Source organism: Salvia hispanica, chromosome 6 (assembly GCF_029641045.1).
Source record: "Salvia hispanica isolate PSC_SH4W2 chromosome 6, Shi_PSC_v1, whole genome shotgun sequence".
Taxonomy (NCBI): Eukaryota; Viridiplantae; Streptophyta; class Magnoliopsida; order Lamiales; family Lamiaceae; genus Salvia; species Salvia hispanica.
This window is the reverse complement of record NC_142697.1, coordinates 17365727-17380517: the sequence shown is the minus strand read 5'-3', so window position 1 is coordinate 17380517 and position 14791 is coordinate 17365727. Positions and strand designations below refer to the sequence as shown.

General features: G+C 37.9%; 2 protein-coding genes and 2 non-coding genes across 4 annotated transcripts; 1 reads left to right on the top strand and 3 right to left on the bottom strand.

The window, feature by feature from the left end:
• The first annotated feature begins 1366 nt into the window (after positions 1–1366).
• LOC125207242 (Nuclear transport factor 2 (NTF2) family protein with RNA binding (RRM-RBD-RNP motifs) domain-containing protein) lies at positions 1367–6223 on the top strand. Its single transcript, XM_048106506.2, has 9 exons — positions 1367–1547; positions 1664–1798; positions 2284–2590; positions 3337–3638; positions 4202–4373; positions 4743–4864; positions 4943–5008; positions 5685–5763; positions 5986–6223. Exons 1-9 carry the CDS (start codon positions 1509–1511, stop codon positions 6036–6038), a joined length of 1275 nt encoding a protein of 424 aa, XP_047962463.1. The 5' UTR covers positions 1367–1508; the 3' UTR covers positions 6039–6223.
• Positions 6224–10189: 3966 nt separating this feature from the next.
• On the bottom strand, positions 10190–10266 carry LOC125208749 (small nucleolar RNA R12). The gene has a single exon (XR_007174227.1). It is a non-coding gene; the product is annotated as a small nucleolar RNA R12 (small nucleolar RNA).
• A 57-nt stretch (positions 10267–10323) lies between these two features.
• Positions 10324–10448, bottom strand: LOC125208712 (small nucleolar RNA SNORD14). Its single transcript, XR_007174194.1, has one exon. It is a non-coding gene; the product is annotated as a small nucleolar RNA SNORD14 (small nucleolar RNA).
• Positions 10449–11546: 1098 nt separating this feature from the next.
• On the bottom strand, positions 11547–14752 carry LOC125203559 (bifunctional TH2 protein, mitochondrial-like). The gene is made up of 7 exons (XM_048101940.2): positions 14641–14752; positions 14203–14530; positions 13872–13980; positions 13179–13469; positions 12629–13046; positions 12285–12551; positions 11547–12210 (listed from the first exon to the last, which is right to left on the bottom strand). Exons 2-7 carry the CDS (start codon positions 14388–14390, stop codon positions 11801–11803), a joined length of 1683 nt encoding a protein of 560 aa, XP_047957897.1. The 5' UTR covers positions 14391–14530; positions 14641–14752; the 3' UTR covers positions 11547–11800.
• Between the last annotated feature and the right edge of the window lie 39 nt (positions 14753–14791).

Below are 14791 nucleotides of genomic sequence, written 5' to 3'. Positions count from 1 at the left end.
ACATGTGTCTTCATATAGGCAATGGAAATTATGAAAAATAAAGATAAAATAAAATTCTGATTAATAGAACGGAAGTGAATTAAAGTCGATCAGTATGTGTCAACGGTTCTATTAACTAGGAAAGGAAATAACTGCAAATTCTTAATTATGCACAACAAAAAGTAAAGATAAAAGAAAATTCTAATGAGTAGAATGAAAGTGAATTAAAGGCGATTCATATGGGTCAATGATTCTATTGACTAGGAAAGTGAATAACTGCATAAACAAATCCTTAACTTATGCCCAACAAATAATGAGTATTTCGTGTGCCATTATTTAATCACTTAGCAATTTTCTTTTATTAGAATGATCGAGTTATATAACCTAGACATCTCACCTAATGCGAATCTCATCACCCAACAATAACATATTTTTTGAAGTTCATGTATGCATATTTTTAAGGTTAATTACCAAATTTTGCAAAGCCTTCGACCAAAATTAGAAAATATAACATGACTTTTGAAATATCCCAATTAAATTAGGTTCTTTGAATTTTTGCAATTACAATATTCGTAAACTTTTACGTAATATCAAAATTTATAGTGTGTGGTTTGTTATCAGTATTATATGTATGCCAAACTAAAAAAGATAATCAATTAAATGAATCGAATGACCAATATGGATATGTGATGGAAGTCTGTCTTCCAAATTGTAAGTCACATAAACATAATTGGGTTTTTAAGACTAAGATTTTTTTTTTCAATTTGTCAAAAATTTGCTCCATGCCACCGGCCGTGGCTGGAATATGGAGAAGTATTTTAAACGATTTTTTTTAGAAAAATATTGAAAAACTCCAATATATTAGTAACAAAATTAGTTAACATGTTTATTAAGAAACTAAAGTACTACTAAATATTGACAATGATCTCTCTAGTTCATTATACTCTCTCATTTATACGAGTTTTGATTAATCACACAAGTTATAAGCTCCTTCAAAAAAACCAAAAAAAAAAAACGCCTTCAAAATAAATTTATGTGCCCCTATAATTTTGAGTGAAGTTTGAATATTTAAACTAATTATATCAACCACGGTTGATTTATTATGTTCATAACATATGATTTATAGTAGTTTGAATTTAAAAAAAAAAAAAAAAATGTTTAAGTTCGTAAATCAAAATTTACCACATTTTGCGATTACCTAAATTATCAAATTATTCGATAGCACAACCAAAATATTCGATAGCACAACCTAAGAATTCACATTCGACGGTCAAGATCCTCTTAAACCTATACGAAACAACGGTGACGTAACGTCGGATTCAATTCACTGACAAAAGAAAATAACGAAAAAACCCAGAAATATATAAGAATTTATCGTCTCTTTTCCGAAAAGCCGTTCTCGTAAATCAGTGAAACAGCGGGATAAATTCCTTTAATTATTCAAATTAACGCGAGCGACGAAATTCCATTTCGAATCGAGAAATCTCGATCTAGGGTTTATCATCGCCGTCGGCGGATTCGATCGGAGAATGGCGAACCAGTACGCAGCTCAAGTCACTGCATCGCAGGTAAGTCTTACAATCTCCTTTCGGATTCGCTCCCCATGTTTTGCGAGTAGTCGTGAGTTCGTCTCTTCACTGTCGTATAGCTATGTGATTTAATCGTGGTTTTTGAAATTCTTCAGGTTGGTTCGTACTTCGTTCAGCAGTACTATCAGGTGTTTCAGCAGCAGCGGGAGTATGTGCATCAATTTTACAATGATTCGAGCTCTATGATGCGAGTTGATGGAGAATTCAGCGAGTCCGCCACGGATATGATGGTAAATGCCGTTTCACACTTCGCAGATCTTAATCTATGTTTTGAGCGATTAAAAGTGTTTGGCTCTGGTTAATTTGCTTAACTTTTTATAACTCATTATTAGTAGAAAAGTATGTTAACTTTGATTTGGATCTAATTCCATGGATCAGAGATTTTTTTATTTGGTATCATATGGTGCAAACAGATCCGGTGGCCTGTGCAGTCTCTTGTGCTCCTTGGCTGTGGCTTAAGCAGCTTAGTACTAATTACTCATGTGCGAAGCAATTGAAATTGTCTGTTCTCTATTTTAAGTGTCTTCTTTCTTGAAGCAACATTTTCGCTTTTGCTCTTGTCGTTGAGGCCAATGTCGAGCTCTTCCATCTAAACCTTTTAATCCATCTGCATTGGAATTTTCTGCTGGATCTCTTCTGGATTGTAATCATTGCTTACATGATCCCAGCCTATTTTGCAGTTGAATAATGCACTTGTATGTCTTTCTTGCTGCAGAAAATTCATGAGGTGCTTATGTCTCTTAATTTTTTGAGAATTGAGATCAAGACAATAAAGTCACTTGAATCATGGAATGGAGGTGTTCTTGTAGTTGTCACTGGCTCTGTCAAGTTGAGAGACTTCAGTTACTGGAGGAAATTTGTGCAGACCTTTTTCCTTGCTCCTCAAGAGAAAGGTTACTTTGTTCTGAATGATATGTTTCATTTTGCCGATGATGAGGTGACACACCAACCTTCAGCTCCCGTTCAGGAACAGCATGTTGATTATCGGCCGACTAGTTCATCTCATCTTCCTGATCCACCTGGTATAATAGACTGCACGTAGTCTTTTCAAAATTTTCAATATGCTTCCTGTATAGTGCTCAAATATCATCCTTATCACTAAGAGGCACAAGCAAAGGTTCTTGTGTTTGTTAAATTTTTTTTTAATGGTTGGTGTATGTACTGAAATTCAAGGCATTACTTGAATTAGATATAGTCTGAACCACTATACAGTGTCTTGTTACTGAAAATTATTACGAACATACCGATACTCAACTGTATCAGTTTACCAAAGTTATTACTTTCCTTGTTCTTCAACTGAAGTAGGGCTAGAGTTCATTGCACAATTTTCTTTCTATTAGGCATAAATGAAAACTATTATTTCCATTAATGCCTTTAAACAAGGTTTCATGTGTTAAATGTATGCTAAGATTTTGATGCAGAAGTAAATGCATGTTTAACCAATTTGAACTTAACCTACACCAATGCTACATTTTCCTGAATATTTTATATTCGTATGAACTCACAGTTATCTTCTTGAAGTAGAAGTTTGTTTAATACATAAGGTGAAAGTTTTGATTCTGCAAAAATTACTACTCCTACTTTTTTTTCAATATCCGTTACTTCATGTGGTCTTTTTTCATTACACGGACTAATGGTAATGAAACTTCTGGACTTCATGATCAGAAAGTCTTTTCATTTTGAGCCCAACATGTTTTTGAAGCTCAATATGTGGTAGTTGAGACACGTTATCAATAGTCTGATTCAGTGTGTTCTACAACTATAACAGTTTCCGATTATGCATTGGAGGAGGAGGTAGGTGATTATGGTAACACTGTTCATGTCGAAGGAGTTGAACCAGTTGAAGAATACAATTACGAGGAGCATCTTCGACAGGATCCTGAGCCAGAACCGGAGCTGGTGCCAGAGCAGGAGCAGGTGCCGGAGCCTGAAGTTGACAGATTTGAAGAGGAACAACATTATGAAGAAACAAGTCACGTGCTTCAAAATCCACAAACTGCTGTGCATGAACCTCAGATTTTTGTGGAGGAACCCATTGGAGAACCAGAGAAACTCACCTATGCTTCTATAGTAAGTATCATTTGTCTTAGCTTACACAAAATTTTAGATTGACACTATCTTTAAGCCAGCTTAGATTTATTTTGCGTCACAGTCCAAGAATGTGACTGAGTTGTCCTACCTGATAGCAAGTTGAAGATGCAGAAGTTCAATATTAAACTGCTACACATTTATTAACTGGGAAAGCTAAGCATTAGTCTAGGATTGAGTAATAGTATTAGCTTAATATTGATCATATGTGGCTGTGTTCCACTGTTCCTGCATGTATGTGTCTAATAAGAACAATTTTGCATTTATACAGTTGAGCTCTTGTGGCATCTCAAGTGCTATTAATCTTTGCTTACTTAAAGCTTTGAAATTTGAGATATGTCAATCTTTATCACCTTCAGGCTCAGGCGGGTTGTCTCTTCTAAAAACTTGACATATTCATTCATTTATAGTGTTGCTAATTTATCTAGTAAATGTCAACCTAGAAATTTCTTGGATTTCGAGATCAAATATATCCTACTTTCAACTTTAAATCCAGTTACTTATTATAACTATGTCTAATTGTCGACTCCCTCTTGAATTATAAGTTGCGAGTTAAAGGAAGAGTTCAACCCCCACCGATTTCTCAACCAGCTTACACTCCGAGACCACCTGTTACAAACTGGGACCATATTTCACAGCCAGTGGTGCAGCAGCCAATCTCTACTCCTCCATCATCTGGTCTGGATGTCATGGAAGAATCCTTATCGGCACAAGAAGGTAATGGATGACAATTTCTTTATAGCTGTGCTCATGAAAGCATGCAAAAAGCCTGAATATCTAACCTCTTTTTGTTCATTTAAACCACAAATTATTTTGTATTTGCTGTGTCTTACTCTTGGGATGTTCCGTTAATAAGATGGTTAAAACTTAAAAAGTCTGAATCTTTGTATGTTATATAAGGCTCAGCTTTGGGTGTGGATGACATTTTATTATTTGTTCTCATGACCTGCTAGGAGGTGTATTGATGGATTCTTGACCAGGAAATATGGCTTATAATATTTGCCTAACTTTTCTACTTATGAATATTTTGACTGCTAATTAATTGATTCCCTAACACATTCAATTTGATGACATTTACTTTGTCAGGAGAACCAAAATCTGTATATGTGAGAAATTTGCCATCATCAGTAACAACCCTTGATCTTCAGCAAGAGTTCGAAAATTTTGGGAGAATCAAGTATGATGGAATCTTCTTGAGGAACCGCATGGTATTTTTCTTTCCTATATAGTTTTTTTATTTTAATTTATTTGGTCGTGGAATCTCTGAAAAATATCTTGGTATACAGGATACTGGTGTCTGTTATGCCTTTGTTGAGTTTGAAGATATTCAAAGTGTTCGGAATGCTCTCAAGGTATGGAACTTACTACTCCCTCCATCCCTAGGTAGTAGAGTCGTTTCTTTTCGGCACGATTTAAGAAATTATGTTAAAACTGTGTTAAGTGAAGGGAGAATAAAGTAGGAAAGGAAAAAAATAGAGATGAAAAGAGAATAAAGTAAGTGAGAAGAAATAGGTTGCTTTTTTCCAAAAAAAAGAAATGACTCGGTTGCAGTGGGACAATCCAAAAAAGAATACGACTCAACTACATAGGGACAGAGGGAGTACTTTTGAGGAAAAAACAATGGTGTATAATCATTTATCTAGTGTCTAGAGAAAAAGGTGGCAACTCTTTCAATCATGCTATTTGAGGGCATTTTAGCTGGTGCCCCTGCTTAGCAGTTTGGCACTTGATCAGTTGAGAATTTGAAAGCTATATAGATGAGAAACGTGCAACTTAAAAAAGTAACAAACGCATATAGAGATTTTCCATGCTGTGACTATAGTAAATTATCCTTTTGTAGGTGGTGTGCTTTTGGGATGAGTCTGATGTTGTTACAATTTATAACTTTGAAGAAACATAGTCTGTTTCTGGTTGTAGCTTATCTTTGTCATCTATGATATCATTAATGTCTTAGATGGCGTCTATACTCCATACTCGAGCCTCACTTTTATGTTCCTTAATTTGAATTAACGGCCTTTTCTTTGATAGGCTTCTCCTATTCAATTGGGTGGAAGGAAAGTATATGTTGAGGAGAGAAGACCAAACAGTGGTGCTGCTCGCGGTGGAAGTATGCATCTCCCCCTGCTACATTTTATTATAAATTTGATATGCCTTAATTGCTTTCTGTGGATTTCTTATCTCTTCATTCAAGAAACTTTTTGGCTTCCTAGATATATGGAATACTCAGCACTAGACAATGTTTTTATCTGGAATTTTAAAGCCCAGAAGATATATATGGATTGAATGTCCTTTTCTGACAATATTCGTGTCTTGAAATTTTCTTGTTCAGGGAGCGGGATTCGAGGCAGAGGTGGGCGCGGTGGAAGGAGTTCTGGTAGGTGAGCGAAGTGCAGCAAAGACCAGAGTTAGAACTTGTAACTTATGGTTTTGGTGTTGCACTTGATGTAGTGTTGTATCATTCAATAACAAAAGTGGTTGGCATGTTGCCATGACTTTCAGTTTTATTGCTGAAGCAAATGCTTCCTTTTGTTTGATGTCTTTTTTTTATATGAAACCTTATTTTGAGAGATCTTCTGAGTGGCCTTGGGACTCAAATTTTCTCACGTTTATGGGTTTTTGCCGTAATCTCTTTGTTGCTTTTCATCTTCCAATTTTGGGGGTGAGGGGTTCTTGTTGTATCAGTAGTGAGAAATTAAAGAGATGTTAGTTTTTTTATTGGAAACAATGGAACCGAAAAGAAAAAATTCGGCCTTGTACTGTTGGTTATATTCCATTTGAAACTTCAAAGGCATAATAGTTGAGAAATGATACTAAGTGTAGGAATGGATTGTAAGTTTTCAATTTTCTTAGTACTAGTATTTACCTTAAAAGCTCATTTATACGGATCTTGTTTTCATTGAATTCGTACTAAGAGCGTCTCCAATGGTGGACGTCGCGATAGGATGTTGCCGACGTCCGACCGGACGTCCGCCGTAGTGAAGGGGAAGGGTGCCCACGCCCGTCCCATATGCCCGTTGGATGGCCTCGCCCGTCACCCCCACGGGCGGGCGGACGTTCGAGTTTTAAATTATTTTTTTTTTGTTTAAAAAAACTCTATAAATAGGGCTCGTTGAACTTCATTACATTCACACCACTTGTGTTGGCAAATTCTCTTTCTAAACTCTATTTTCAAGTATATCTAGAATGGCGAGTAGTCGTGCGGGTGGTAGTGGCGGAGGCGCTAGTGATAGTGATAGTGATAATGAATTGGATCTCGATGTGCAAGAGGCGATTGATCGATTGCTCCGGCAGCGGCGGCGGCGATACCTCGCCCGATCCATCACCGACGTCATGTACCCCGGGACCACATTGCTGCACATATTCGGTTGTATGAGGACTACTTTGCTCCGCAGCCGCGTTTTGGGGATGCCTTATTCCGGCGACGTTTTAGGATGCATCGTCCTCTGTTTATGCATATCGTGGGTGCTTTAGAGAGAAGATACGAGTTTTTCAGGATCAGGGAGGATGCGGCTGTCAAACCCGGACACACGGCCGTACAGAAGTGCACTGCCGTAATCAGGCAACTGGCGTACGGAGGCCCGACCGACATGTTCGACGAGTACCTCCACATTGGCGAGTCTTCAGCCGTCGAGTGTCTGCTGAATTTTTGCGCGGGCGTTAGATCGATATTCGGGGATCAGTATCTTCGGCGTCCGAGCCCCGAAGACTGCCAGCGGCTGATAAATATGCACGGTCGGTGCACGGGTTCCCTGGGATGTTGGGCAGCATAGATTGTATGCATTAGGAGTGGAGGAACTGCCCCGTCGCCTGGAGGGGATACACACTTCCGGCTTCAAAGCCAAGCATCCAACGATGATCCTTGAAGCTGTGCTGACTACTGGCTGTGGATATGGCATGTTTATTTTGGAGTCGCCGGGTCGAACAACGACCTCAACGTCCTTTAGTCGTCGCCCATGTTCAACGATCAGTGCAATGGCGTTGGTCCCGCCATCAGTTTTGTCGCCAATGGCAACCAGCACAATGTGAGATACTATTTGGCGGATGAGATATACCCAAACTGACCCGTCTTTGTGAAGACGATCAAGCATGCGATCGGACCAAAGAAGTCCTACTTTGCGAGCCGTCAGGAGGGAGTGCGCATTTGGTGTGCTCCAGAGTCGATGGGGGATGGTGAAGGGTCCGACACGGCAGTGGTATATTCCCAACATCGGCGACATCATGTACGCACGTATCATTTTGCACAACATGATTGTCGAGAGTGAAGGGGACGAACAGACTCAGTGGACCAACGAAGATGATACGGGTGCCGGTCCAAGCCACGGCGTGGCCAGCGCGAATGTGAACATGGGGGTACCTCATGGAGAGGTTGAGCGGTTGCGCGCATTTGCCGACATGCGGCAAAGAGATGCTCATATTCGACTTCAGGAGGATATCATTGAAGAGGTTTGGACGTGGAGGGGTGGACATTGATGTGGTTGCTTTTTTTTTTTTATCTACTATGTAATTTTTTTTTCTTTTAATATGATGTATGTTTTTTTTTAATGAAATATTCACATTTCTCCGTTCGTATTTGTGTCGAATTTTAATTTCGTAAATTTTAATTTTAATTGTGAATTTAATTTTAATATAGGAAGTCTTAGTAGGAAGTCCTAATACAATGGGAAGTCATAATGATGACGTGGCAGAAAGTTTTTGTGGGAAGTACTAGTGGGAGCGAAGACGCTCTAACAACCAATAAAGTCTTTCACTTCAAGAGTATTTGCTCTCCTACCCAATGTGATTTTGTACAGCTAAATCTTTAACTGAAATATTGTCCTCCTCGTGCTCCCTCCATCCTCAAAAAGTGAAATAAATTAAGTTTAGCATTTTTAGTCAATCTTCCAAAATTGGACTAAGTCCTAAATATGCAAAAATATTCATAGGGGTGCGTTAGGCTCCTTTGCACCTAAGTGTCCTATTTCCTTCTTAATCTCAGTCCTTGGATCATTGAATTGGATGATTGTGATCAATGAATTATTAGTCTATAATGTTGTGCATTATTAGAATGAAAATGTGCATTATTATACTATAATGTTGCATTATTAGCCACTGTGCATTATTAGAATGAAAATGTGCATTATTAAATGACACGTGATATTAATCTAACCGTCAGATGACAAAATCGTGGGGCTAGGATTAAGAAGGAAAAAGGACAAAAGATATTAAAAGGATTTGAATACATCCCAATAGGGGAGTGTTATATTGCTAACTCAATGCTTAATTGCTAACTACAACTCAATAATAATCATTAGATATTCAAATTAAAGGCCTAGATCATCAACCACGAAATATCAATACGATCAACAAAAACATCAATAAGGCTATAGGGTAAATTCTAATAAATATCAATAGGGGTATTAGTGTCAAGTTAGTTATAACTAACTTTTAAAAGAAATCTCAAAACTTTAAATTCATATAACATATATCAAATTAAAGATAATTTTATAAGGATTCCAACGATATACTACATGCACAAAATTTGATTTTTTTTTTTTTAAATTTCATATTTTTTACGTACAGATTTATGTCAATACACCTTACATAATATGTCAATATTATGCTTGTAAAATGTCAATATGAAATTGTGTTGACATTATTATGTCTTCGTGTTGATGTATTTCATACACTGTATTGACATTATATTTCTAAACCCTAAATTTGATACTTGTTATTATCTTTTTAATATTAAAAAATGAAAAATGAAATTACACATGGCAAATTGTAGACCACAAGATTTTTAAAATCTTATGGTCTTAAATTAGTTATAGTTAGCAACTTCGGGATGAGTTAGCAATTGATCACTCTCCCATCCCATTATTCATATATTTTAAATTTTACTAACAAAATATTAAAATTTGTGTTATTTACAAGTTGGGATTTTTGAGGACGGACTAAAGGATCTCCTGGAGTACCAGTATGATTCTTGATTCATTTCAGGGGGAAAACACTTCCGAATTTTAATTTAGATTAGTTTCAATGACTTTTTTAGCGATTTTTCATTACGATAAAACGATGAGTTATTTGATAAACTGAGCAAACTTGATTTCTTCTTGCAATCTCACGTTGTTCGAACGGTTTTAAGTTTTTAACATCTTGAAGTCGATTCTTTAGAATTGTTATAACGTATTAACATCGATTTTTTTTACCAGAATTGTGACAAATGTGAAATTTATCAATATCTCCATTCTATATCAAATTTTATGTTCTCAAAACAGAAGCCAAAGAGGAATTTCTCAAATGGTCTTAGTCGAAAGAGGACCACTACAAACTCGGGGATAGTCAAAATAAATGCAAGAAAAAAATGGATAACTTCAAGATGCTAACTTGTAATCCTTGTTCCACGAAACCAGATCCAAAGATGAATCAAAATTGAAAAAAAAAATATAAATTAAATAGAATAGGAATTCGTCGAAGAGTGGCAAATATAATCTCGCGATAAAACAAATTATGATAGAAAATTAAAAAAAAAAGAAAAAGAAAGATGATGATGGCAAGAGAGTCAGAAGTAGCTGGTAGTGATCACAGATCGAAATCTCATTGGGAATCCGTCTGATATTTTCATCATTCAATTCAACGCATCATCCGAAACAATTCAAAAGAAGAAAAATGAATGGAAAATAGAATGGGGCGGCTCAGACATCCAAGGAAGGAAAAAAAGCAGCATATGCTCTCAAGCCCGGCGAAGGCGAAAGCACTTAGGCGGCCACTGCGAATGTTTTGAGAAACAAGCCTTACTGTTTAGCATCATCGCCCACCCATCACAAAACTTCGAATGTAAATACAGAAAATAAACAAAGACGATAAGCAAAAGAAGAGCTGCTTGATTGAGATATCAAAAATAAGAGGAGTGATAGGTTATTTATACAAGGAGAAGAGGATTCGGAATTGGTAATGTAGGGTTAGGGTTTTGAAATGAAAGACTGCGGTCCTGCCGATTTTAGCCCCACTACTATATAGCGCTATAATGTTATGTTTTTTTTTTTTTGATGCTCTGTTTTTTACCACGTTCTATGAGTACATTGGCTCCATCTAGAGATGCTTACGGTTTCGGAATCGGTGGTTACAGTTCGAAATCGCCGGTTCCGATTTTAGAAATTGTTGAACCAGAACCGAATCGCGAGGGTGTTTCGCGGTTATGGTTTCGGTTCCGGTTCGGAACCGTCAGATAATTGGCGATTTTTAAAGGTTTTTCACGGTTCCGGAACACCGATTTCGGCACGGTTTCACGTTTTTCCGGTGATTTTTCGCGGTTCCGGTCTAGAACCGTCCGGAACCGCCGGTTCCGATTCCGGAAATTTGGAACCTGAATCGAGCCACGGTTCCAAAAGTGACGGTTTCGGTTTGATTTAAATATCACGGTTCCGGTTCGAAACCGGAACCACCGGTTACGGTTTCGCGGTTAACCGTCCGAACCGAAAACCTTGAGCATCTCTAGCTCCATCCCACATTCAGTTTTACATTTTGCCATTTCGATTTGTCCCCAATAAGAGTCGCATTTCACTTTTATCATAAATTGTAAATAGATCCCACGCAACCAATTCTACTCGCATTTTATTATAAAACTAATATATATAAGTAGAACCTGTATACTAACGTATTCAACTTATTTTCTTTATATTTACTAAAATCCGCCCTCACACTAAATATGACGCTTAATGTGGATAGAGATAGTAATAACCGAGGATTGAATCCAATAAAATAAATAAATTGGCTTAGTTTTTAATGGCTTTTGAATTGTTATAATTTTAAAACTATTTAGCTCAAGCTCGAGTCATTTTCCTTTGCTTTTGATGAGTAATAAATCTTCTATTACTATAAGAAATGTTTCAAGTACAAACAGCAACCCCCATATTTGAAAAATTCTCGTGTACTCCACATTATTTATAATAGCAAGCAGAAGATTTATGTAATTCACTTCAACTACTTGTCATCTAATCAATCCAATCTACTAATACAACAAATAAATATTACCATAGGCCTTCAATCCTCACACCAAAAACAATAGGATCAAGAGCCACCAGCCATACATTTATAACAACAAAACTAACCATTTCTAAGTTTACTATTTTCCTGTATGCACATCCCGTAGAGGATGGGACGGGCGTCTACCTCCCCAAAATGAGGGTGTGTATCTCGTCCCAGCTAGAGACCGTATATAGAATGTTGGATCTTCCATCGCGACTCAAAATCCCCGTTTCTGGAAGCTCCCTCTGCTTGCTCACTAGACCAGAGAACAATGGAACAAAAGCTATGCCAAAATGTTTTCCGAGCCTCTCAAGGCTGCTGCTCAAGCCAATCACGATGCCAAAATCCGCTTCCAACAGACACAACAAGTCACCAGCCGTACCCCCAATGTAAACTGTTGAGGCTTTACCACCATTTTCGCGGTTGGTGACATCATTGAAAACTCGAAGCTTGTCCATGGGGGATTCCATGTCTTTTGTAATGTCACCAGTGGAGACAGATGCTTCGTAGACTAAGTTGTTTGAGTGTACATTCAACACATTTTCTTCTCCTGGTAACAAAGAGCGGTTAAAACTGAAACGCAGAGGTTGAAAATATTAGCGCACACATTGCAACAAAGTATACCTGATGAGAAGGCAGATTTGATTAGATCACCACACCAACAGTATGACAACACATGAATGTCTGCAGCGCGTTTTTTGCATTCCACGAGATCCTGAAAGAATCGCTTACAACCATCTTGGAAGGCGAGGTGCTCACCAGCCCTTTTTATCTCTGCTAGATTCAATCCTTTCAATACATTAGAGTGGATGACTCTTGAAGTAGCTCGCTTCTCGACTTCAGATATCTGCTCCATTGCTTTACACAGACCTTCGTAATCCAATCCTGTCCCTGTAGTTACAAGATAGCATTTCACTTAACCACATCGACTGGATGATATATGGTAAATAGATAAAAACAAATCAAACCTTTGCTTGAATCATCAACACATGCTTCACTAGGCACGATGCTTTCTATACATTCTTGATACTCTTCCACATATTGGCTGAAGAGATCATTCCACATGGTCCTAATATCAGCTGATGATGGGAGCTGTGGCTCGGTAGTATTGGTTGCTGCTACAATTGCAAGCTCTGCTAGAAGGTTAGAGGAGTCAATAGCTGTACATGTCAAGTCGAAGTCGCATAAAGTGATGAGGTTGTCTTCGACACTGTTGTGGAGTAGTGAAAAGGGAACTATGGTTTGCTGAACAATTGATTGGGACCAGATGAAGTCTATCTCGAGTTTCATGGCCCGATGATAGAGCCTTTCCACGACATCTAGCTCTTCACCGGTCAAAGAAATGCTTAATTTATCAAGCAAGTCTTCAATTCTCGAAGCTGATGCCTAGATTTAAAGCAGCAAAATAAAGAAGCTATGTTAGTTCTAGTTTTTGAAGCTCTTTTCACTTCAGTGTTGGGTAACAACAAACAGACACTGCCATCATACGAGAATCAGCATCCAGGCAGTGAAACAGACCTCAAATTTTTCGGAAGACAGGCTGTCGAGCCACTTCTTGTAGATGTGGTTGCCCTCATCGGGGTCTAGGAGAGCCTGGATCTCTCTACTGATAAAACTGTAGAGCCTCATGCACGGTGAGATGGCGCTCAGCGTATACGCAGCCAGTTTAGTTTTCTCAAAAGGTGTAACAATTTTGACAGCAAATTTCTCTCCTCCGACTTTCCCTGAGGCTGTCTCCATCAAGAACTCGGTATACTTTGATATGGCATCATCGCAAACATGCTCTTTAGGAGGCTCAAAACCCCATTCCTACAATGGTAGACTACTATCAAAACCTTAAATATAACAAACAGTAGATATAATTAAGGCCTCTAGTCATATGAGCTCAAAACTATTTCAGGGCTTTAACCATATAAACCAATGTAGTAGAACAAGTAGCAAGAACATAATGAATTTCCATGATCTCCATTCCCTTTCTATATTACTACTTTGAAGATGTTTTGGGAAAATGGTTCTTCACTACATACATAATTAATGAATGTCTACAATCACCTCAAACTCTACATTTCATCTTATATCTAGCCCATTAAGTCCTAACCTAATCCATGAAACTTCTGCTTTTACAACAAAAAATTGGACTAGCTATCAGCATTAAACTTGTGAAAGTATTTTAAACTAAAAATAGAAACAATTCGACAATTAAACCCTTACAGAAATAAGTTTATCCTGGTTTCGAAGCCGCTTCAAGACACGCTTTCGCAACTTGCCAATGGCCTCCTTGTCCTCATCATCATCTGCATACTCTTCTGCTAGTTCATATCTGCAAATGCACAACTCCTTCAACGAACCAATTTTGGCCGAAAAATAAATCCACCCCCATTCAATCAAGCCTATAATTCCAATTTTCCAATGTAGAATGTACCAAAGTAATACAAGGAAACATATTAAAAAAACTTGATTTGAAGAACCAAAAGCTCAAAAACGAAATCTTGATGCAAGATGCAGAGAGAGAGAGAGAGGGGGGAGGAAGGAGGTTAATTACGCGTGAGCAAAAGCCTGAAGAAGGTAGAAATCTTGAGAGATGCAATGAAGAAAAGAGGTGGGGTCCAAGGTGCCAGAAGCCAAGCAAACAACAAAAGGGCTGTAAAGAGCTAAATCCCTATCATTCTTGAACTTGTTCCACAGCCTCTTGGCAACGCCGCCTTCGTGATCCGCCTCCAAACTCACCATCTCTCCTCCTCCCCTCAAAAATCAAAATCCGGATGTGTTTTAGAGAAGGGTTGGTTGGTGGCCTCGGTATATGCGATCAATAGTTGGTGGAAACACTGATTTATGGAATTTATAATACTGGCAAAACTACAGCTGCATCACTTTTAACCACGAATAAGATTAAAATATGTTGGAATTCTCACGTTTGAATCAATTCATTCTTTTATAGTGGAAAGAATATCGTACAGTACATAATAGTATTAACTATTACGTGGGCGGATGCGTCGGCCGAGGGCTGAAAAGGGTGCCGGCGGCGGTCAACTGTGATTAAATGGGAGTCTCGTGATTCAGCCATGGCGTCTTTATTTCTGATTTAAGTCAGCGACGAATTCTCCCACATACACAACGACAATCCGTGTTTA